This window comes from Sander lucioperca, chromosome 11, assembly GCF_008315115.2.
Source record: "Sander lucioperca isolate FBNREF2018 chromosome 11, SLUC_FBN_1.2, whole genome shotgun sequence".
Taxonomy (NCBI): Eukaryota; Metazoa; Chordata; class Actinopteri; order Perciformes; family Percidae; genus Sander; species Sander lucioperca.
In genome coordinates this window covers 9,086,938-9,111,881 of record NC_050183.1, presented here as the reverse complement: position 1 = coordinate 9,111,881, position 24,944 = coordinate 9,086,938, and the positions used below count along the sequence as shown (strand labels likewise).

Genomic DNA, 24,944 nt, shown 5'->3' with positions numbered 1-24,944 from the left:
ATGACCTGTAATGTCTAACTGTAATGTCTGTAATGTCTAACTGTAATGGCTGTAATGTCTAACTGTAATGGCTGTAATGTCTAACTGTAATGTCTTTAATGTCTGTAATGTCAAACTGTAATGGCTGTAATGTCTAACTGTAATGTCTGTAATGTCTATGTGTAATGTCTAACTGTAATGTCTGTAATGTCTAACTGTAATGTCTTTAATGTCTGTAATGTCAAACTGTAATGGCTGTAATGTCTAACTGTAATGTCTGTAATGTCTATGTGTAATGTCTAACTGTAATGGCTGTAATGTCTAACTGTAATGTCTATGTATAATGTCTAACTGTAATGTCTGTAATGTCTACCTGTAATGGCTGTAATGTCTAACTGTAATGTCTGTAATGTCTAACTGTAATGTCTAACTGTAATGTCTGTAATGTCTAACTGCAATGTCTGTAATGTCTAATTGCAATGTCTGTAATGTCTAACTGCAATGTTTGTGATGTCAATTAGAAATCTAGTTGGTACCACCAACTGAACGACAGCATCTCCAACAAAGTCAGTACCTAGAGTCAACCACTTCCTAAACAACAAGCCATTTTGAACAAAATACCCACGTGCTACACTGGTAATCTCCTTAGCAGATGCAACACAATCAAACATTACCTTAAGGGAAGAGTCACCCTGCCGTTCCTGTACCAACTCAGTTATTGACACAGATAGCGGAAAGTCTGACAGTGATGGAGCCAGAAACTCAACTTCACCCCCATCAGGTTCCCTCACAGACTCAGCGTTACTCATAGCTCGTGTACTTACACAGGCTGAGAAAACTCTAGGCAAGTCAGCGGCAATATGGTCAACAACAGACTCAACTGGGCAAGATGTAACTACTGGCAAAGGGGGAGAATCAGCCCAAACACGGCCACCAGCCAGCCCGTTACCCAGAATGAAATGAATCCCCTCAATGGGCAACGCCGGACGCACACCAACGGCTACCTCGCCCTTCACCAGCTCACAGTCCAGGACCAACTTATGTAATGGTATGGGCAAAACAGTTAAACCCATGCCACGACTAAGGATACAGTCACCCGTATCAGTGTCTTCTGACAGCGGCAGCACAGATCCGACAATGTAGGAGTCAAAGGCCCCTGTGTCCCTCAGGATTTTTACTGGCACCTTAGCCCCACTTCCTACCAGTGACACAAAGCCATCTTTAATAAAAGGAGCATAGGCTGCCAAGACATCCGGTTCAAGCTCTGTAGTAAGCAACTCAGATACACAGTCCACAATAACCGGCGCAGCGGCTGCCACAGGCTTAACCTTCGATACTCCAGGCTTGTTTTTAAAATGCAGGAGCGGACAATCAGCCTTCCAGTGACCCTTTTCATGACAGTAGTTAGTGTGGACAGCATCACCTCGCGATACCGCCTCCGACATTGGCACACCAGCTCTCTAAGAACGCTCACGCGTTGTAGCCCGCTCTCTAAAACCTCCTTTATGAAGCAACAAGTACTCATCTGCTGACGCAGCCGCACCCGCCGCCGTAACACACTGCTTCTCACTAACATATGTTGCAATGTAACCAGGAAGCATATCCTTAAACTGCTCCAAAACCACAACATCACACAGACCCTCAAAAGTAGTGACCTCCAGCGCAGCCAACCAACGTTTAAAATGACCAGTCAGGTCCCGAGCAAACACCATATAAGTTTGACCACTACGTCTCTCCCATGACCTGAAACGTTGGCGATATGCCTCTGGCACTAACTCATACGCTTTTAACACAGCAGATTTGATAGTCGCATAGCCTGAGCTATCCTCTGTATTCAACGATGAATAAGCTTCCTGCGCCCGTCCCGTCAGCACACATTGAAGCATCAACGCACAATCTTCATCAGGCCAACCCCTAGCCCTAGCGACACGCTCAAACAACAAGAAAAACGTATCGGGATCTTTCTCATTAAACGGTGGCAGTAGTCGTAAGTTATTAATATCAAAGGAATGCACAGCTCCAGACAACTGCCCGCTCTGAGCTCCACTGGACCCCGTACCGTCAGTCGCTAAAGATAAACGGCGCCCCTCCAGATCCAATTTGGCCTGCTCTATTTCTTGCCGAATCCTCTCTACCTCAATCTGCTTCTTCTTTAGCAATTCATGTTTACATCTGTCATGCTCAAGCTGAAGCAACAACAGCTCCCTCTGTTGATCAAACGATAAGCCCTGAGTCTGAACAAACGCACGCACGGAAACCGTGGAGACTGGAGACTCCTCATCCATATCCACAGCCAACACACCTTTCTCCCTCAACTCAGACTTCAAAACTACCCTAATGTTCTCCTTAAGGCGTTTGTCACTTACCACTACCGAAAAGTGTTCCGCAATCTTCAGCAACTGCTGCTTAGTACAACGCCCCAACGCCTCCTCAGACGGAGCCGCAATAAACGCATCACACTCCGCCATTACAACACACTACAACCGACAACACAAAACCACAGCAACAGCCCCTGCAAGACGGTGCAACGTCCCTGTGCACATTAAGAGGACTAACCCCCACCTGGCATGGAGCTTCCCCGCTATCTAGATCAACCCAGCTAACTAACTCAACCCTAGTCTTCATGCAGCTACTTGTGGTGGGTACTTATGCACTAACGACCGCTGGCTGGGGAGAGCAACTAGCACGCTAGCAACCCTCCGAAAACCACGGACATGCTCCCAAGCCAAAAGCTTCACCCACGTTCGCCACAACACTATCAAGAATCAGCTCAACAAGCCCAAAAATGGACCGTCGCTACAGCCTACAAGAGAAAACTCCACCCACAACAACCAACAGCACGCACACGAGGACCCACACCAGCCACCCGGACCACCTGTCGACCGTAGCCCCAACAAACAACTTATAAAACAAAAAAAAGACCAACAAAGTCAATACAAATGCCAGAAAATAAGCCCTCACTACCCCGCTCAACCAGCCAAACCAACGTACAGCACCACCGCACTACCGCACTACCAAACAAGCAAACAAGCAAACAATAACCAAAGCACAGAAAAAAAACTTCTTACCAGTCTGACGGGCTGCCACGCTCCCAACAAACTAAACCACAGCACACACTAACCGAACACAAAAACCGGCACGAGCCCCCATTTTGTCATAACCTGGCTCAAGGGCCATGACAAAAGAGGGAGCGAGGCATCGTAAATTATCAAAAGTGATTTATTTAACAAAAGAATAAACTAAACATATCTTTTGTAATGTGCAAAGTGTGTAAACTGTAACTGAAATAAACCCAAAACAAGAGGTGGCAGGCAGGATGATCAGGCCATGGTTGATGTCTGGATCGCAGTGAAGAGAGAGAGTGTAGTCTGACCAGGTGGAGCTTTATCAGCTCACAGCTCCCAGGTGCACCAGATCTGCAATCAACTCAAACAAAGATGGGTAAGACCAGAGAGGTATCACTCCTACAGAGAGGACCCACCAGCGCGCACACAGGTGCCGTCACAAGAGGGATAATTCATTTACAGTGTTGTCTTAAAAAGAGGGACAATTCAGTTGCAGTATTTTCCTTTAAAAAAGAGGGACATTTTATGTTGAAGGTTTAAAAAAGAACAATCATATCTTTATTTCATTTTCTTATTTCATTGGAGATAATTTCTTTATTGAGTAAATAATTGAGATATATTTTTCTAAACCCTTGTGTTGTGTTACTTTATTACTTACCTGGACAGAGGTTATCATTTTATTCTGAGAGAGACATATACAGACACATATGGTTAAAAATCTTTATTAAAACTATAACTTAAGAAAGGTGAATTCATAGGTAGGTTAGAAAAACATTTCATGTGGTGTCTACACAGGAGCTATTGGACTGTTACTCATGTACAGACTGGGACTTATTTAAGGAAGCATGTCCTAACTTGGATGAACTTGTTTATACTGTTTCTGCTTGTATAAGTTTCTGTGAAAATGAAATAATTCCCAAAACGCTATTTCTATTTTTCCAAATAATAAACCATGGGTGACCAAATCTGTTAAAAGTATCATCAACCAGAGAAATATTAGTTTTAAGCAGGGGGATGCCATAGTCTATAATGACCTGCAGAAGCAACAAAGTTGAATCCCTATTGAGTAGTGGCAAGTCACGCCCTGGATGGGACGGTGTGAAGTCAATGATGGGCTTACAATCTAATCATAAAAAAAAACTCTCCTTTGATGGCAAGACAGATTCTGAGCTTGCAGATGAATTGAATATTTTTTATAATCGCTTTAATATTTACAATTTCACCAAGGAATTGTCTACGTACAGGGAATCATGGGCACAACAAGATGTGGCTATCACTATTGATAAGGACAGTGTTCACAGAATTCTTAGGGGGGTGAAGGAAAGGAAGAGCCCTGGTCCAGACAATATTGGTGGACGCCTACTAAAAAGCTGTGCAGAGCCACTGTCTGACATACTTGCCTTCATATTCAATAAGTCACTTCAATCACACCGGGTCCCTCATCTCTGGAAAGAGTCAGTGATTGTGCCTGTGCCTAAGACCAAAGGACCTAAATCACTTAATGATTTTAGACCAGTGGCCCTCACTTCTCTCATTATGAAAACTTTTGAAAAAATTATCAAACAGGAGATTTTAGCAATAACACAGCCACAACTCGACCCTTTACAATTTGCCTATAGGGCAGGAAGGGGGGTCGAGGATGCTACGGGTACCCTGCTCAACACAGTTTTTAACCATCTGGAAGGGGCAAAGCAATTTGTACGACTACTATTTATTGATTTTTCATCAGCTTTTAACTGTATCCAACCCCACATTTTAGCAGAAAGACTTTCAAAGACACACAACATCAACCCAGGGCTAATAGCCTGACTAGTTGATTTTTTATCCTCCAGATCCCAAATGGTTAAAGTCAATGGTGTTTTATCTGGCAATCTTATATCGTCTACTGGCTCCCCCCAAGGATGTGTCCTCTCCCCTCTCCTTTTTGTGTTATACACAAATGAATGTCGTTCACAATATGATGGCAGACAGGTTTTTAAATTTGCAGACAATTCTGTCATTGTGTCTCTGCTTAATGAAAGCGTGATTGACCATGGACCAATAGTGAAGGATTTTAATGATTGGTGTAAGCGTTCCTTTTTAAACATAAATGTCTCCAAGACCAAAGAATTAATTATTGATTTTAGGAAACAGTGCCCCCATCTTCTTCCCCCCACTATCATTGTTGGCCAACCTTTTGAGACAGTACAAGAATATAAGTACCTTGGCACAATAATTGATAGCAAGCTATGTTTTGAACCGCACACTGATGCCGTTTGTGCCAAAGCCCATCAGCGTATGTACTTTTACCGAAAACTGAGGAATTTCAACATTGACCCCACGTTTATGAGAATGTTTTATTCCTGTTTTATTGAGTCTGTTTTAACCTTTTGTTTTATTTGCTGGTTTGGTTCTCTGTCTATGAAAAACAAAAAATGACTAGAGTGTATCGTTAGGTCATGTGGCAACATTGTAGGCATGAACTTTCCCACATCTACTCAAACAGAGTGGCAAAAAAGGCCCAATCCATTGCAGCTGATCCTAGCCACCCCTTGTCCTGCCAGTTTAAGTTACTTCCCTCAGGCCGTAGGTACTCCATGCCCAGATGCAGGTCAAATAGACTCAGAAACTCTTTTATCCCGACTTCTATTTCCATTTTAAACAATTTGCCAGAACTGTTCTGAATGTATGTATTTTTATTTACTATTGTGGTTTAAATACTGTGGGTATTTCATGTTTTGCTGTATTGTTGTTTGTCTTGTCTTTATGTGTGTCTGCTGGCTGTACAAATAATTGCCCCTCGGGGACAATAAAGTTACCTTGAGCTTGACAGTCACTTCAATTCAATTTTATTTATAATATCAAATCATAACAGCAGTTATCTGAAGACACTACAGATAGAGTAGGTCTAGACCACACTCACAATTTACAAAGACCCAACAATTCCAGTAATTCCCACAAGAGCAAGCATTCAGTGCGACAGTGGCGAGGAAAACTCCCTTTTAGGAAGAAACCTCGGACAGACCCAGGCTCTTGGTGGGCGGTGTCTGACGGTGCCGGTTGGGGGTGTGATGAACAGTGGCAATAATAGTCACAGTAAAGATAATGGATCAGTGACTAGAAATGGTAGTTGTAGTAGTTCATGGTGTAGCAGGGCACTACAGGGCGTTACAGGGTATAGCAGGGCATAGCAGGACGTAGCAGGGCGTAGCAGGGCGCAACAGGACATGGCAGGACGTAGCAGGATGTAGCAGGGCGTTACAGGACGTAGCAGGGCACAGCAGGGCGTGGCAGGGCGTGGCAGGGCGTGGCAGGACGTGGCAGGACGTGGCAGGGCAGAGCAGGGCGTGGCAGGACCACGGCAACAGCTGCAACCATGAGAATGGACCATACCTGCAAGAGAATGGGGATGGGGACAAAAGAGACAGCCTACCGAACAACAGTAATAAACAGCTGATATAAGAAAACAACAGGGAAAATGAAAAGGAAAAACAGTTAAGCAAAATAAATAAACACCGCACCACACAGCCATGAGAACTAGAATAATAATATATCTAAATAAATAACTTAATGAAAAGCATGAAGAGTAGTTCTACCTGTTGATAACCATGGCAAACTCAATTTGTTTATGTTGTCTATGGGTGAGTGTGTTCTCTATATGTGTCTGTGTGTCTATGTGTGTGTGTGTGTGTGTGTGTGTGTGTGTGTGTGTGTGTGTGTGTGTGTGAATGTTGGGGCTGTAACGATATTCCATTTGAAACCAAAATCGCGACACTCAGCTCCACGAACCTGTGTCGCGGAGTGAGAAGGCAGAATCGCGACACACCCCTTCCAACTCCCAGAGTTATCCTTCCCGTCCAGATCCAATGCTACCACATCTTTTAATTACTATCAGTATTAGCCGTTTTGGTGCCTTATCCCCCTTTTCTCAGGTAAATTTAGCTAACTGTAAAGACGGCTAAAAGCGCCTGTGTCTGTTTTCCCGACGGTTCAGTAAACTGCTGTTAGCGTCCTTAGCACCGGAGTTAAGTGCTGATCGAGTTTGGATTGCTGTGTAATGAATGTGGCTGGCTGGGGGCATACTGTGGATACTAAAAATAACTGAGCGTGTTGAACAATGTCATAGCTAATATGTTACCCACCAAGAATTAGCTAAAGTTATAGACTAAGCATTAGCATTAGCTAGTTCTATGCTTGTCAACAGCACCTTTACAGTAGGCACAAAAGCATTTTTCCTCTTCGGTCCCCCTACAGGTTGGAAGCGGAATTGTCCAGTACTGTTACCATTACCATTATTCTTATGTCTCATTCGAACGAGTTAATGAACCACTGAAACGATTTAGGAAACATTATTTTAAGGTGTTGGATCGATCAATATTGAAATCAATCAATATCAATAAATAAGGTGTCGGTTGGATTACTGTGTTGCAAAGTGGCATTTAATTAATGACAAAACGAAGCCATGTAGCAGAAAAAAAGTAGTATTACGTTCACTGGGTATAAGCATTGACATATATAAAATGGACCGATAGTTCCCGTGTCTCTGGACGGAGACCAGTGAAGGATATTAGAAGCACTTTTCCGGTGATGGCTGAGCGTTACTGAGCAGCCTCCAACTGAGCTTGAAGACGTAGATGTGCCGTGAGCAACCTGTCTGAAAGTTGGAAGTCTTCTGGTAGCTCTCAATCATTCCCAATCTTACACAGACGGAGAGCGTAGGTATATGTAAGGAGATAGCATAGGCACAGGCTCATTATTGATCACTAAAATGATAGTTAACATTAGTAATTAAACTTAAACAGCTAATGGAAGTCCAAACTGCCTGAGAGCTTCTCCTGTACTATACGGTAATTCCTCTACTATGAGACAGTAAGTCTCGTGGTTATTACCCAATCGTTAGCCTAATTTTACAAAACGTCTACTACGGAGCCATAACGTGAAGTACAAGGTAATGGAGCCTTTTATATGCTGTCGTGTTTCTTTAGAAATAAACAATGGACAAATAAAGTCTTTAAACGCTTCAGATGTAAAGTTATTCGCTGTTAAAGTGGCGCCAAAATTAATCGAGGTTTGTATTGAATCGTGGGTCAAAAATCGTGATACGAACTGAATCGTGGGATTGGTGTATCGTTACAGCCCTAGTGTGTGTGTGTGTGTGTGCGCATAAGCCTGTCGCAGAATGTAGTTAGTTAGTGAGAGCGGGATGCCACAACCGCGACACACCAACCCCAGCAGGAGGCAGGGAAAAACCCCAGTAGCCAGGGCACTCCTTAACCCCCCCGAAGGCGCAAAGGACCCGAGAACACATGTCCCGAGGACAGCCATGCCCTCCCCAAGGGAGAGCAGCAGGGAGCCGTGCCGGGAAGCCCCCCCGCCGACAGAGACCGAGAACACGGGAGAACCAGGAACGACAGCCCCCCAGCCCAGCCAGAGGCCACCCCCGTCCCTGAGTGCAGGCAGAGCCAACGGCCCCCTAGCCCCATGAACCCGAGGCCGGCCTAGCCTCCGGACGGGGTCCCAGCCACTCAGGCAACGTCCCCCCCCCCCCCCCCCAGGGGGGGTGCCAAAACCAACTCCGCCAAGACCAGCCGCCACACCCCCGGGACCACCGGACGCCCCCACTGCGAGACAGCTGGCAGCGGAAAACAGCGGGAGCCCACCCCTGTCAAAGAGGGCCTCGGCAAAGAGAGGAGACAATGGATCCCAGGCCCAGGGACACGCCACCCACCCAAGATGTGAGCACAGCCCCGACTAAACCCCCGCCGAAGGAGCCCAGCACAGCCATGACTAAACCCCCCCCCCCCCCAAAGGAGCCCAGCACAGCCCCAACTAAACCCCCCCTCCCGAAGTAGCCCAGCCCCGACTAAATCCCCCCGCATCCCATGCCCCGAAGGAGCCCAGCACAGCCCCGACTAAATCCCCCCCATTCCATGCCCCGAAGGAGCCCAGCACAGCCCCTACTAACCCCCCCCCATTCCATGCCCCGAAGGAGCCCCGAAGGAGCCAAGCACAGCCCCGACTAAATCCCCCCCCATTCCAAGCCCCGAAGTAGCCCAGCACAGCCCCGACTAAACCCCCACATTCCATGCCCCGAAGGAGCCCAGCACAGCCCCGACTAAACTCCCCCCATTCCATGCCCCGAAGGAGCCCAGCACAGCCCCGACTAAACCCACCCCCATCCCATGCCCTGAAGGAGCCCAGCACAGCCCCAACTAAACCCCCCCCCATCCCAGGCCCGAAGGAGCCCAGCACAGCCCCAACTAAACCCACCCCATCCCATGCCCGAAGGAGCCCAGCACAGCCCCGACTAAACCCCCCCATCCCATGCCCCAAAGTAGCCCAGCATAGCACCGACTAAACCCCCCCCGACGTAGCCCAGCACAGCCCCGACTAAACCCCCCCCCCCCGAAGCAGCCCAGCACAGCGCTGACCGAAACCCCCCACAGAGGGGAGGTGGGGCCAAAACCAACCCAACCAATACCGGCCGCCGCACCCACAGGACCACTGGACGGCCCCACTGCGAAAGAGCTGGCAGCGGAAAACAGCGGGAGCCCCACCCCTGTCAAAGAGGGCCCCGGCAAAGAGGGGAGACAATGGATCCCAGCCCCAGGGAGCACCGTCAGCACCCCAGAGCACCCCCACCTCCTCCCGGAGCAGCCCAGCACAGCCCCGATCACAACCCTCCCCACCCCCAAAGCAGCCAAGTACAGCCCCCGAGGCCCCGGGGCTCCAGGGGCAGGACACAAGGCTAAATGAGACCCCCCCACTCCCCCAACCCCCGTGCATGCCTCTGTAAATGTATTGTATGGTGGAGTGGAGATAAGATCGTGATTAATGTGTCTAATGTGTGATTAAAATTGTGGGGTGGCCAGCGGAGGGGGGGAGGAGGGCGAGGCCGCAATAAAGCAGCCGCGCCCAGCAAAAGCCTCGCTGCTTGTCTGACCCACAGAGTCCTAACAGTGTATGTTGTGATGTGTTGTATGGTGGAGGGGGGATTATTGGATATTGGGGGGGCAGTTGGGACCCCAAAACTGGCAGGTAGTGGAGCTTCCGACGTGCCCCTCCCACCCCCCAAGCCCTCTATGTCTAATGTGTGATTAAAACTGTGGGGCGGCTAGCAGGGGGGGGGGGGAGGGCGTGGCCGCAATAAAGCAGCCCCACCCACCAAAAGCCTCGCTGCTTGTCTGCCCCACAGAGTCCTAAATGTGTATGAAGTGAGACATGACCGAAGGTGGAAGGTGGAGGAGGTCATAAGGAGGCCAAATTGGTCCTCCCCACAGGGGCCAGGTTCCTGACTGGCCCCAGCATTTAGCCCTGTACCCTGGCCCCCTTGCCCAAGCAGCCCAGCACAGCCCCGACCAAAACCCCACCCCCTATCCACCCATTGTCTTCTCTCCTCGCCGGGGCCCTCCTTGACGGGAGTGGATCTCCGCTGTTTTCTCCTTCCAGCTCTCTCGCAGTGGGTGCCCCCGAGCACAGTCAGCAACCCCCCCTCCCAGCACAGCCCCGACTAAACCCCCCTGAAGCAGCCCAGCCCCGACTAAACACCCCACCCCCCCGAAGCAGCCCAGCACAACCCTACCAAACCCCCCACCCCCCCCGAAGCAGCTCAGCACAGCCCTACCAACCCCCCCACCCCCCCGAAGCAGCCCAGCACAGCCCCAACTAAACCCCCCACCCCCGAAGCAGCCCAGCACAGCCCTACCAACCCCCCCACCCCCCCGAAGCAGCCCAGCACAGCCCCAACTAAACCCCCCACCCCCCCCGAAGCAGCCCAGCACAACCCTACCAAACCCCCCACCCCCCCGAAGCAGCCCAGCACAGCCCCAACTAAACCCCCCACCCCCCCCGAAGCAGCCCAGCACAACCCTACCAAACCCCCCACCCCCCCGAAGCAGCCCAGCACAACCCTACCAAACCCCCCACCCCCCCGAAGCAGCCCAGCACAGCCCGACCAAACCTCCCCACCCCCCGAAGCGGCCCAGCCCCGACTAAACCCCCCACCCCCCCCGAAGCAGCCCAGCACAGCCCGACCAAACCTCCCCACCCCCCGAAGCGGCCCAGCACAGCCCGACCAAACCTCCCCACCCCGAAGCAGCCCAGCACCATAGACCGTATATAAGAATGGACCAATAGTTCCCGTGTCTCTGGACGGAGACCAGTGAAAGCCAATAGAAGCACTTCTCCGGTGATGGCTGAGCATTACCGAGCAGCCTCCAACTGAGACACGCGACGTAGATGTGACGTGAGCAACCTGTCTGAAAGTTGGAAGTCTTCTGGTAGCTGTGCCAAGAGAAATCTCAATCATTCCCAATCTTGCAGAGACAGAGAGCGTAGGTATATGTAAGGAGATAACATAGACACAGTCTAATTATTGATCACTAAAATGATAGTTAACATTAGTAATTACACTTAAACAGCTAATGTGAGACGAAACTGCCTGCGCTCTTCTCCTGTACTATACGGTAATTCCTCTACTATGCAACAGTGAGTTGCGTGGTTATGACCCAATCGTTAGCCTATTTTTATAAAAATGTCTGCTACGGAGCCATAACGTGAGGTACAAGGTAATGGAGCCTTTTATACATTGTCGTGTTTCTTTGGAAATAAAAAATGGAGAAATAGAGTCTTTAAACTCTTCAGATATAAAGTTATTTGCTGTCCAAGTGGCGCCAAAATGAATGGCAGTCAATGGAATGCTAACGGGAGGTAATGGCTTTGTAGCATTAAAATGGTGCCATAGGAGGTTCGCGGTCCGAGGAGAGGCTTGCACAGCACAGCCCCTTACCCCTGAAGCTGCCGAGCACAGCCCCGACCTACGCTCTGGTCGGGCCTCTGCTCACATCTTGGGTGGGTGGCGTGTCCATGGGCCTGGGATCCATTGTCTCCTCTCTTTGCCGGGGCCCTCTTTGACAGGGGTGGGGCTCCCGCTGTTTTCCGCTGCCAGCTGTCTCGCAGTGGGGGCGTCCGGTGGTCCCGGGGATGCGGCGGCCGGTGTTGGCGGGGTTGGTTTTGGCATCCCCCCCTGGGGGAGGGGGGGGGAGGCTGCCTGAGGGGCTGGGACCCCGTCCGGGGGCTAGGCCGGCCTCGGGTTCATGGGGCTAGGGGGCCGTTGGCTCTGCCTGCACTCAGGGAGGGGGGTGGCCTCTGGCTGGGCTGGGGGGCTGTCGTCCCTGGTTCTCCCGTGTTCTCGGTCTCTGTCGGTGGGGGGGCTTCCCGGCACAGCTCCCTGCTGCTCTCCCTTGGGGAGGGCATGGTTGTCCTCGGGACATGTGTTCTCGGGTCCTTTGCGCCTTCAAGGGGGTCAAGGAGTGCCCTGGCTACTGGGGTTCCTGCCTGCTGCTGGGGTTGGTGCGTCGCGGTTGTGGCATCCCGCTCTCACTAACTGACTACATTTTGCAACAGGCTTATGCACACACACACATTTTATTTTGAGATATCTATCTATCTATCTATCTATCTATATATCTATATATCTATCTATCTAAATAAATATCTATATAGATCTATATCTAAATATCTATAGATATATAAATATCTATCTATATCTATAGATATATATCTATATCTATGTATCTCTATATATATATATCTATATCTCTCTATATCTATCTATATATCTATATCTTTCTATATATATATATAAATATAGATGTATCTATGTATCTATCTATAGATCTATATATCTATATCTATAGATCTATATCTATCTCTCTCTATCTCTATATATATATATATACACATACACACACACACACACACACATCTATATCTATCTATATCTATATATCTCTCTATCTATCTCTATCTATCTCTATCTATCTCTATCTATCTCTAGATATCTCTAGATATCTCTATCAAAATCTATCATAATTGAGCCTAGGCGGGAATATGAGTGGTCACGGATGAGAGGGTAAGAGACAGAGAAAAAGAAAAGAAAAAGGATGCTAATCACAATGATACAGTTCACCTGTTGCTGGGCTTGTTGGATTCCTAGTAGAGCCAGGGAGTGGTGTCTCAGTCGCGGTAAAGCTGGCCATCAACGTAAAGTTTATCCACCGCGATGACAGCCCGTGATCCATCTCCTGTGATCTCCCAGGGAAACTGGTCGTTCCCGCTGAAGTCCGTTCCTCTCAGCTCCCTGCCGTAATACATATTTTTGTGTCAGTGTTGTAGCACTGGTCTTACTGCAGTCTCACCGCCGGCTGCTCGTAGAGACCAATGTTATTTCTCCAGGTTGGAGGACGGCTCGTTTGGATGAAAATGAGTTCGTAGCTCGTTGTTTACCTTACTACGGAAAGAAAGATGCGTCGTTTGTGATTTAGTAACATTTCGCTATAGAGTAATTGATCCAGAAGTTTGAATCTGTGAATATCTTTCTAACTTTACCGAAGTCTTTTACGTGTGCAGGTTGTTTTCAGCTAGACCATACACGCCCAGAACTATAATGTTTATTAAAATGACATGTCCAATGGAGGGGAATGTCCCAACAAGAGAATTACCATACCACATCAGTCAAGATGTTTTTAAAAAGAAATCTAAAACTAGTTAGAAACATGCATACAGTATGTACACACACATAATTTACATATACGGTTACCTTTGTTTAAAAGCCTGTATTAGTGATCACTAATCAAAGCATTGAGACTATATAAAAAGTTTTTGGTTCTTACTAATTGGCTCCATAGTGTGTGCCAAACAGCACAATATGCAAGTCAAAAGCTATGGAAAACAATTACACTGAACATTAAATGTGACCATAATGGTAACATTTGAAATTTGAGTTTTTTGAGTACCGTCTTATCATTTGTTGTCAGTTGTCGGCCTTATAACACAGCTGTTCACCTGTGGAGAGAGCAAACACAAAACGTCACATGTCAAAAATCCAAGTGCAATGCTACATTCAGATCGTTTGATACTGGGACATAATCAGTGTTTAAAGCATTCCAGGAGTCATCTTGTTAAAACTAGTCAACACATTTCAATGAAATGGTGAATTCAAGGAAAATGGTAATTCATTGATGAAGAAAAAAAAAAAAAAAAAAAAATTGTTGAACATTGTTAGATGGGGCATTTTTGAACCAGAATCAGAACAATTGTGCTTTATCTTAAATAGCTTTCTCTTTGCTTTCCTGGCTAATAGAGTAATGTAATAACTTTAAGGTGAGGTTCACTTTATCTCCAATTTCACATCATGTTCTCATTGTACTCGTGTCACGTCTCATCAAGAAAGAACATTAAACAACCAAAGATGCCACTGACCCTGCTGGCAAACCTCAAGGAGTTTAGGGTTGCCACAAGGCTGTCTGGCTCTGGGGCGATGTTCACTATCATCAGGCTGGGATGAGAAAAACAGAAATACAGTAAGCATTAACAAAGATAGAATGCCTTCCTTTCCTAAATAACTTTCCCTGGGTAAGAAGAACCAGCAAAAAGCTAACAAAGTTGTAACTTGTCTGCCCTGATTTAGGACGTAAACTGCAATAATGTAGCAGTCAATCTTACTTTTAATTAGCTCCTGAATTTTAGAAAACACCCCTCGAGTGACACAATATAAACGGCATCTGCTGACGTCTTAAAGCTATGTGGATGAAGAACTCACGTTTTACCATTTCCACACAAGCAGCCCTGCAGAAGGTCTGTTAGAATAGAGTCCCTGTATGGAATGTGTTTTTCCTGGAACACAAATTAACTCAGTTTATTTCACAAACAAAATGAATACTGAAAAAATGAATGTAGCATTTTGTACCGTGTAAATAAAGCATATATCTAAGGCTTCACAGAGTCAGAGGTTGCAGCCTCTCTGAACTCAGCATTGTTGTTTTTCAGCCAGGCTGCTGCTGCTTACAGACCTTTTTGGCCAGCGCATTGATGACAGTGGCGAGTTGTGAGAGGGACTTATTGATTGCGGTCATCTCTGGAATCCGCTCGTCAACTCCAGCCAAGTCTTCCATTCTTTCACTACCAGCCAAGTCCACCAGGCACAGAGTGGCTATGCACACAAAAACAAACAAAATCTATATTTAAAGTGCCCATATTATGCTCATTTCAGGTTCATAACTGTATTTAGAGGTTGTACCAGAATAGGTTTACATGGTTTAATTTTCAAAAAACACCATATTTTTGTTGTACTGCACATTGCTGCAGATCCTCTTTTCACCCTGTGTCTCTGTTTTAGCTACAGCGTGAGGCATCACACTTCTATCCCATCTTTGTTGGGAGGCGCACATGCGCAGTAGCTAGGCAAGGATCACATCAGATAGCTGTTTGTTTGTTTCTACAACTTCAGTCAGTACAAGGCAGGATTAGCCGGGAGACTTCTTCTGAACGAGGGAGCACTTCCAACTTTGCGTGGAATACCTGCAGACCAGGGACATGTAAGTAGTTCTTTTGTAGATTATGGTGAACTAGTGTGTAGCAGTGTTTTGCCATTGAGAACGAGCTAGCATGCTACGGTTAGCCACCTCGTCTCTGCTAGTGACGTAGAAAGCCGTGCAGATTTTGACCAGCTCACCCGGAGACTGAAGGCAGGAATCACTCAGAAACCGTATCTCACTCAAAAACAGCATGGATAGGTTTTTTTTTTCCAAGTTTGTATGTGTGTGGAAGTACCAGAGAAACAAAATAACACCCCAAATCCTAGAAAAAGGTGATTCTGTTTTCATAATATGGGCACTTTAATAAAATTAAGAAAAAGGTTTAACTTAAATCAACCACAGAGTAAAATACTTTTATACTTATAAAAAGAGCACATATCACGTATGCAGAACTGGCAGCAATTTCAGACAACTCAACAAGATATCCATCTTAACCAGAGTTTTGATATTCTAAATACACAGGTCAAACCACATTTTGGATTTTGACATAATTAGCGAGATTATACTCACAATTATGTTGGATACCCCTTCCAACATTAACTCCCTGGATCTCCATCTGGAAGACGAAGTGGGACCGTGAAGACCGCTCATTTCTTGAGGTCTCGGCTGTTGCCCGATTCTGATTGGCCGTCTTAATAAGGCCTAGAACCTGGCAGGTGGAGGGGATCATATAGATTATTTACTGTGACGTAGAATGTATAAATAACATTGCATGTACATCGTTAACTGATATATATTATACTTGTGTATTTCTTTAGTAAAGTAAATTAAGCAACTGAGATATGTGCCTGCCGTACCTGATCCTTGTTGGAGACCTTCACGTACTTAAGGTTTGTGATGGTCACCTTGTCTGCCTGTCTTTTGATTAAATGGTTCGGCCTTTTTTTCCCCGTGAACAGCAGGTCCCGCAGGGTCTCATTATACACTTCCATAAAGCTGGCCGTGAAGGTAAACTGAGATCAAACAGAAAAGGTTCCAACCTTTAATAACATTGTTCATTTACCTAGTCATACTGGATCTCCAAACACACACAGATCCAAAAACACAGTGTGCCACAGTCCCTGAGTTCAAATAGGAGATATACTGTACATTTGTGGAGTTAACCGTACAGACTACCCTTGGCACACAGAATAAATCTACAGTGATGTGATGATGTGCTCCGGGAGAAATCACACTAGTGTGAAATTCTCTAGAGGAGCTTGTCTCTGTGCATCCATCTTGTGTTGTCCTATAAATGTGTCAGAATGTACTTTCCATATAATCCATACTGTAAGTATCGGAATCAGTGTAAAATCAAAGTCCTGAGCATTTAGTTTTGGGGAATAAGTAGTGTATTTAGTATTTAGCTCGTAGTGATCAACCTACAGAGAACAATCATCTGTCCGGCCACATCTTTACCGTTTTGGTTCACTCTCGCTGCTCTCATAGGGTCGTTCTGAGCCCCATCAGTAAGCGGTTTTCAGAGAAAAGTCTCTAAAAACTCGCCATGCACTACATTTTCATCACCAAACAGCAGACAGACACAGTAACCAACTAGCTAGTTAACATACATAGTGGAGCTTTTAGCAGCTTAAGAGCCAGATACTTAAAAGAAAGTTAAAAGAAACCTGCATTCATCAGGTGGCCACAAAGTGAAAATAGCGTTGCTCTGTAACAACTTTATATGTAAATCATATCAACTTTAAAAAAGGTGATATGTCAATGTTGTTGCTGTACTGCTGCCCCAAAGTGGCAGAGGAGAAAAATGTTCATTTTAAATACTACGACCTCCATTAGACATGTTAGACACTAACCTCCCAGCCTTGTTCTCCCAGTTTCTCTGCTTTGTTGAAAATGTTCTCCTGCGCTTTGGGAATGATACCACTGAGCTCACCATCCTCCCCACTTCCCTCCATGGTAAAGGTCTTTCCACTTCCCGTCTGGCCATAGGCAAAGACACAAACATTATAGCCATCCAGTGCAGATTGCACCAGGGGTGAGATCTCTTCGAAGACCTAAAACAAATTCACAAAATCGACATGAAATAGATTTTTAATAACAGCCACAAATTATTCAGGTGTCTTCTTTCTTTTTTGGGGGGCATTGTAGGCCTTTATTTCCACAGGACAGATGAAGACATGAAAGGGGAGAGAGAGGGGGAATGACATGCAGCAAAGGGCCGCAGGTCGGACTCGAACCCGCGGCAGTGGAAAGCCGAGTGCCAGAGTGGTTAGTGGTAGTTAGCTACGTTACTAGCTAGTTGCGCCTATTGTAATTTGCTGCCTTTTTCAATAAACGCCTTGATTCAACATGGTGGACAGCTGCTGTGCGCCGGGATGCCAGAACCATCGGGGAAAAGATAAAGGGAGAGCACTTTATAGGATTCCTAAAGATCCAGAGAAAAGAAATAAATGGATTGCTGCCATAAAACGTGCTAGAAGCAGACAGAACCAAACCGAGCGATGGGAGACCACAAACGATAGATTTCGGTTATGCTGTGACCAATTCATATCAGGTAATGTAACAGAAATATCTTATTTATGTAACGTTAGCTAGCAAACAGGCTACAACTGTTTCTAACGGTTGAGGCTAGTAGGGATACAGCTACGGCGACGAAAGTTAAGTTTACGTTAGGCACCAAACGACTGATTAAGTTTAGGAAAAAGATCGTGGTTTGGATTGAAATACACCAGAGGAACTATCACGAATTTCCTGCTTGAAAATATTAAAACATATTATTATATTAGCCTAGCTTTTACGAGATTTAGAGTAATTTTGCGCACTTTTCGTGCCGTAGCTGTATTCCTGTAGTCCAGTTTCTTCAGTGTCTTTCTTTTCTATGTCCATATACACACACACACACACACACACACACACACACACACACACACACACACACACACACACACACACAGCATATAATATGTAAAGAAGGAAACTCGGCCTCTGTTTAAAAAAAAAAAAGAAAAAAAAAAGAAAAAACAGCAAAAGCATGGCAGATAATAGCGAACCAACTGAATGATAGTTTAAAAATATACATTTACAAACTACTGCTCTTAACTGTCTGTTAAGGAAAGCCGTGAACGTCCATCTATCCGAATTACTTCATCCTGGCTCGACCTAGTCGCTCCTCCTCAGCCTTTATTATTTATAATTAATACCGACGCAGTTTCTGACCCTGCATTTATCTGGCGAGCAACTAAAGGATTATTTAGAGATGTTACATCCTCCTTCGCGGCCAATTTGAAGAGGAAAAGAGAGGCAAGGATAGCGGCGTTGGAAGAACGCTCTAAATCGTTAGAGCAATCTCTTAAGACTTGTTTTTCTAAATCTACGCAAACTCCACATACCGGCACACCACCGCGGCGGGAGGTGTGCCAACAGGGCTTGCAGCAGGTGAATTGGTCGTGCTATTAACGTCATCGCTACACAATTTCTTAGCAAAAACCTAAATGAATTAAACTGCCTTGTTTTCTTTTTGCAATGGCTATACAATGCTTACTGCAGAATGGATTTCAAAGACTTTGCGTGCCGATTAATGGTCTCCAATGTTTATATTTTCTCTACGAATCTTTGAGTTAACATGTAGGCTACTAAACATGAGTTGAATTTGCACCGCAGCGGCGCCACGCCTTGATGCTCATGACAAGACTAGCATGTATAGTTATTTTTATCAAAGTGAATTAGGTTTAAATCCCAGTCATGCATGAATGAATGATAGTTTTGCAATTTTACACATAATAATCCACGATGATCACATTACACAAAACTGAAATTGCACGTCAAAAATATTTTTAGAGACCCCAAAAATATTATATTAAATATATAAGTCACGTTTTCAGGGGAGCCCATGTCTCATTAAGGAGCCCAGCTCCCCCGTAGTTCGCACCCTGAGTGTGAGTTTTTTCCGCACTGAGCCTGATTAAAACAAATACAGATCAAGTTCATTTTTGCCACTTCTTTCCTGCCAAAATGGCGGCGTAAACAGTCAAGTCACGTGACGCCCAGAGCTCTATCCAGGAATGTTGGGAGTAAGTTTCAGGGACTTGGGTTTTGATGGACGAGGGAAAAGAGAGTGAGGGAATATGAAATGGAAGGGTTAGATTTCACCACGGCCAACCCAGTTAGTGACCGTCCACCATGGCTTTTTCCAGAAGTAAAGACAGATATTAATATACTGGAAAAGAAAAGAGAATGCAGGAAGTGGGAGTTGAAACAAGCATTTACCTGAGAAACGGTTTTAATTATCTAACGATTTAAACAAACAGGAATGTGTGGGAGTTGGTATACATATCCCAGAATTTAAAATAAATCTCTCCGAAAGAGCATCTGACCAGTTATCTGTATATACAGCAGAAATAGTGGCAGCCATTGTTGCACTGCAGTGGGTTGAAGGGGTCAGACTATGCCCAGACTCTTTAGCTGTCATGACAAGCATACCGTCAATGACATCTGTCAGAGAAGACAATTCATTTTTTCCTCTGTGTGTGCTCACGGGCACACGCCCTTTTAAAAAAAAAAAAAAAAAGTAGTCAAAAAATGTTTGCATTTCAGAACCTTAGGAAACGGACAGCAGCTGACACAAGCACACACACCTATTAATTTGATAGAGAAGCAGGCCATCTTTCAACTCAGGACGGCGCCACTTCTCACAAATACAGATGGGATTGGAGATGAAAAGTTTAACCGATAGGTAACCGCGATCAGCGCTCACACGCTCAATTTAGCACCAACTGCATTGTTTCATTTTAAATGAATGTAGCCTACAGGCAGTCTGGCACACGTGGGTGCTCAGCAGCTTTTAAATAAACGTAAAAAGGCAACTGCGACTACGTTGCGCGCCTGCTGATCTTCGGATACCGTGGCGGCAGAAATTTTGCCATGGTGGGCCGCCGCTACAAAATCAACATAGAGGAAACACTGTTTATTCACTCTTTTATACATCGGAAATCTTAATAGATGTTGTTTACCTCATGCTGTGAGGCCTGGGGGCCAAACACCCGGTCAAAATTGAAGGTAAAATTCTTCTGGGTGTCAGGTCCGCCTGTGTGAGACTAAAAGAAAAGGGCAGAGAGAGACATTTTTTATTTTGACATTGCTGGAGAAAAAAAAAAAAAAAAAAAAAATAAATAAAATCACAACTAGCGCAGAGTTCCAAAAAAACTAAGATCCAAAAACAACTGCAATTTCCACTTATTGCCAAAGGTGCAGCCAAAGAGAAAAAAAGAGATCTTTAAGAATGCAACTTTAACCACAAACATGCCTTTATTTATAGATCTGATACGCTGACAGGATTCTCACCTTCTCTCTTCTGACCAGTCTTATTCTCTTGTTGCCGACCGGGAGCTGAATGTGTTCGCTGAGGCCTCCGTCCACCAGTGGGCGCACTCGGCAAAATACCCTGATGTTGCCCTGCATGAAAAGAGAATTTCTGCTGAATTAGTCAGATGGACGCATTTGTCAGTTTGACAAATTATTAGTCAGTGAGAGGAGTAACATTTGTTTGGTTGTTTGACACAGAAGGATTCAGCTGTCTAGTGCTTACCACACAACAAAGTACAAAAATACATCACAAAGAAAAACTAGAAAATTCCGAAAGAAATGTTGACAGTGTGCCTACTACTTGGTGCACATCCGAATAACACAGGCTAACAGTACATCTGCTGTTTGACATGTCCTGAGAAGAGAGGACAACACGGCCTACAGTAAAGAGTCTTCATGATAGGAGAAGTTTGTGTTTGGTTATTCAGAATTTTTGCAAAACTCTACTTAAACTTTAAAATATTACAACTTTCAAATCCAATTAATACTTTTTGAAATATTCAACCTTCTTTAAAGGCTTTTAAAAAAAAAGCCCTTCTGACATTTTTACATTACATACAGTGTGTTTTGGATAGAGTGTTCAGACTCAGAGTGGGGGATCCATTTGACTGAGTGAGGAGCAGCAGATGCTAATTTATTTTGACTTTGCTATACCATCCACAGTTTTAACTCTCATACATTTATTTCACATCTAAATTCAGCCTTGGTGCAGAATTACAGCCACTAGAGCCAGTCCCACAATGAGCTTTCCTTAGGATGTGCCATTTCTGTGTCTGTAGCTTTAAACGCTATTGAGGAGGAGAGAGGGGGGGGGGGGGGCAAGGTGGAAGGTGGGGGTGTGGCCTTGACCAACTGCCACTTTGCTTGTTTGCAAGCCATGACGTCTCTCTCTCTCTCTTTCTCATGGGCAGGCCAAATTCTCTGGACGGGCAAAGCAGAGAAAGGGGAGGTAACCTTGCTCCTTATGATGTCATAAAGGGAAGATTCCAGATCGGCCCATCTGAGCTTTCATTTTCTCAAAGGCAGAGCAGGATACCCAGGGCTCGGTTTACACCTATCACCATTTCTAGCCACTGGGGGACCATAGGCAGGCTGGGGATGATGTCTGTTGCTGTTTTTTTGTTGTTATGATCATTCTTAAAGAAACATGTACTGTAAGTGCCATGCAAACTTCATTGTTGTATGAAAATGTTAGGGTGCTGTTACTGGGCTGTGTTGAGCTGTTACGCCACATTGTGACTTGCCTTGAGCTCCTGGATAGTATTGTGGAGTTGCCTGCGCTCCATCTCCCCAGAATGAATGGTGTCTTTTAGACAGGAGATCTCACTCTCTCTGTCTCCGAGGGTCGTCTGGACAGGAAAGAGACACAAGAAAAGATACAGCTAAATCTGGTCTGTTCCAAAATCGGCCCATCATATTATCTCTTTTTAAAATGGCTAAACTGCGTGATTGGATTTTAGCAAAGTAACAGTCCTTCCTGGGTTGTTTGCTACGATAAATAATTTCAAAAGGTAGAGAATGGCACTAGTTTCATTAGAGTTAGCCAGGTCAGGTCTGCCAAATGGCATACTTATGTAATGAATTTCCCATTGCGGGATTATATAAAAGGTAGGTCTTCTTCAACTTCTTCTGATACCACACACCCAACATAAACAGTATTAGTTGCTATTCCAGCAGCAGACTTCATACCTTGAGAGTTTGCAGCTCTGTCTCTCTGTCCTTGTACTTCTTTTTTAAGTCGGAGAGCTCCTTTTCAAGAAGGCTCTTTTCTCCAGACACTTTCTCCAACTCCTCAATGACTGTTCCACCTGTACACAACAGCATCATCAACGAGTGTGAGAATGAGTCTTCCCATGTTTTCCTTTCAGGCCACTAAAGAAGTCCATCACCAATCAGACAGCTCTTCTTACCTGTGGAGGGACCAGCAGCCACAGTGGCAGCTCCTACAGCTCCGACTGGCCTAGCTGTGTAGGGAACAAAGTAAGAAAGAGAGGTTTAGATTTTGTCTGAATAAAAACAATAAGTCAGTGAAACCTCAAAATCAAAAAAAAAAAAACCAACAAAAAAGTGTTGAAGAGTTGATAATGTGTTTGATTACACTTTTCAAGAATAGATCCTTATTTCATATGTATTGTTACATTCTGACTTTTGTAAATAGATATTTTTTTTCTTTTCTAAAAAGGTTAGAGCTAGTGACTTACAAATAGGCTCCTCGGTCTGTCCAACAGCGCGTCGCCTGCCACCGATGAGCTTAGCTGCAGAACGTCTCTTCTTCTGCAAACAGACACAAACAAACTCCAGCATAAAACTAGTGAAATATTTCAACTTTTGGGGCTGTAACTAGAACCTACTTTTTATTTTAGGGACACAAATGTTTACCGAGTCTATTATACAGGCTCCAATGATGACTCCCATTACGGATGCAACAACATGAATTGATGACTACTGAATGCAACCTGATCCAGCACCACCAGAAACTATACTGTAGTTTACTTTTAATAACACCTTGTGACATCACCAAAACACAAACCTTCTTTATTACGTTACATTGTACATGTTTGTGTAATTGTTTACCAGCTTCATGGCCAAGAGAAAAACTCCATTTTACTGTTAAGATGTTATGTGGAAAAGTGACAGGCCAACATTTGTGTGACAGAACTTATGAGCTGGTTAACAGGTTACTTTGTAGTGCTGCATGCAGAGCAGCTTGAGGTTTAGCAGCAGAATAAAACTGACAGACTGAGAATAATGGGTAAGCCACACAAAGAAACGGTGTAGATGAATTTAAGTACAAACCTGAGCAGGCCCGACGCCTTGGCTGCTGCTAGGATACGCCCTCTTACTTCTACTAGCTGGCAAGCGGGACTCGGTAACTATTGTATGATCGAAACAGAAAAAAAAAAAAACACTATTAAAGAAAATATCACGCAGCATTAACATCTCCCTGTCACACGAATCTCAATCAGGAGCACATTATCCCCGGTTTGTCTTGTATTACCATTACATTCGAGGTAACGTTAGCATAAGCATACTTTCTCTGAGAAATAAATACCCATCCATGATTTCAAAAAGGTAATTTCCAAAACCTAACGACCATGCGCTTACTGTGTCTGGAATACTCGCTGGAGTTTTTCTCCATTTCAACCACTTTTGTGTGGAAAAAAATAAAAAACAATTAAAATCACTGTCATCCACAGTTTTACCATAAGTAGTATACAAAATAAAAGAGAAAAAAATACATACCCTGCTGATTTTGTGGGTCATCCAGAACACATCCTGTTATTAAGTAATGTGGAATCGTTAGTCTACATGATGATATAAAACATATCGTACATTTGCTGAGTGAGTAAATGTAATGCAGTTTACAATGCCATTTACCGTGTTTTACTAAATGCCTCTCAAAATTAAACCGTGAAGATAAAATGTTGGGGGAGTTCGGGCAGTGCCAGTGGCTGCGGTTCTTTATCCTCCCTTTGTCACACAGGCATGGAATTGTGAATTTTGCTGTTGAGAAACATTTGAATGCAGTGGTTTCTTACAAAGACTCAAAATACAAGTTCATTATTATTATTAACAACCGGAATGTGAAGCTGTAGGGTGTTGAATGATGAAGAGCAGTGAAATGGAAAAGTATGGGCTTACCCTCTCCACCATCTTTATAATGAAGAGCATATTGAACATGTTTTTTACGTATATGCTCTGGCGTGGCTGTAGTCTGCTGGCGGCAGTATTGACAGTCACCACCTGCCGGGATGTCAGCTGGCGACTTAAACTCATGACAAAATCCTGAAAACACCAAAATTACATTGGCTATACGACACAACTCAATGGCAGCAACACGACAGCATTACAATTTAATAACAAGAGCACTACTGTGTATGTGTGAAGCACATGGGTGCATTTCTGGAAGGGGTGAGCAGTGTGACATAGTGTTATCACTATGGTAAATTATGTGCGTTGACAACCATACCTACGAGCCATTCCAACAGCAGCTTTGGAAGGCTCCAGGTAGGTGCTGGTTGATCCAGGTTGGAGATATGATCTGCTCTTTTCACTTTGCCAGCGTGATCTAACTGTGTTTTATTTTCTGATAAAAACAATTTAAAAAAAAATTCATATACTTTTGAAATGTGCTTTACTCAGAGAGGGAGTGGAGTTTTTGTATGCGTGTGCCCACATGTTCAAATTCATATTTCTGCACAGGCAAAAGTTGCAGAGTGCATTGCCACACACAACTTTTGCA

At 44.9% G+C, this 24,944-nt stretch overlaps 2 protein-coding genes and 1 long non-coding RNA gene across 3 annotated transcripts; 1 reads left to right on the top strand and 2 right to left on the bottom strand.

Annotated features, from left to right (window-relative positions):
• The first annotated feature begins 839 nt into the window (after positions 1 to 839).
• LOC116038258 (extensin-like) lies at positions 840 to 11,134 on the top strand. Its single transcript, XM_036007395.1, has 7 exons — positions 840 to 1,021; positions 8,309 to 8,479; positions 8,579 to 8,758; positions 9,168 to 9,357; positions 9,438 to 9,758; positions 10,366 to 10,501; positions 10,590 to 11,134. The coding sequence occupies exons 1-7, from the start codon at positions 840 to 842 to the stop codon at positions 11,132 to 11,134; spliced, it is 1,725 nt and encodes a 574-aa protein (XP_035863288.1).
• Positions 11,135 to 13,826: 2,692 nt separating this feature from the next.
• On the bottom strand, positions 13,827 to 22,558 carry LOC116038256 (kinesin-like protein KIFC1). Its single transcript, XM_036007393.1, has 11 exons — positions 22,391 to 22,558; positions 21,946 to 22,083; positions 20,681 to 20,791; positions 20,350 to 20,433; positions 17,194 to 17,394; positions 16,198 to 16,353; positions 15,911 to 16,049; positions 14,876 to 15,015; positions 14,626 to 14,699; positions 14,286 to 14,361; positions 13,827 to 13,868 (listed from the first exon to the last, which is right to left on the bottom strand). The coding sequence occupies exons 1-11, from the start codon at positions 22,526 to 22,528 to the stop codon at positions 13,827 to 13,829; spliced, it is 1,299 nt and encodes a 432-aa protein (XP_035863286.1). The 5' UTR covers positions 22,529 to 22,558.
• A 1,580-nt stretch (positions 22,559 to 24,138) lies between these two features.
• On the bottom strand, positions 24,139 to 24,441 carry LOC116038262. The gene is made up of 2 exons (XR_004102075.1): positions 24,344 to 24,441; positions 24,139 to 24,205 (listed from the first exon to the last, which is right to left on the bottom strand). It is a non-coding gene; the product is annotated as an uncharacterized LOC116038262 (long non-coding RNA).
• Between the last annotated feature and the right edge of the window lie 503 nt (positions 24,442 to 24,944).

Excerpts from the sequence above, each read along its gene's own strand:
- LOC116038256 (XM_036007393.1), bottom strand. The coding sequence starts at position 22,528 with ATGATGCTGTTGTGTACAGGTGGAACAGTCATTGAGGAGTTGGAGAAA. Across the intron at positions 20,434-20,680 it reads GACTGGTCAGAAGAGAGAAG|TCTCACACAGGCGGACCTGA; the intron begins GTGAGAATCCTG and ends CTTTTCTTTTAG. Across the intron at positions 16,354-17,193 it reads TGGGAGAACAAGGCTGGGAG|TTTACCTTCACGGCCAGCTT; the intron begins GTTAGTGTCTAA and ends GTTTGATCTCAG.
- LOC116038258 (XM_036007395.1), top strand. The coding sequence starts at position 840 with ATGGTCAACAACAGACTCAACTGGGCAAGATGTAACTACTGGCAAAGG. Across the intron at positions 1,022-8,308 it reads ACAGTCCAGGACCAACTTAT|GCGCAAAGGACCCGAGAACA; the intron begins GTAATGGTATGG and ends ACCCCCCCGAAG. Across the intron at positions 8,480-8,578 it reads ACCCCCGTCCCTGAGTGCAG|GGGGGGTGCCAAAACCAACT; the intron begins GCAGAGCCAACG and ends CCCCCCCCCCAG.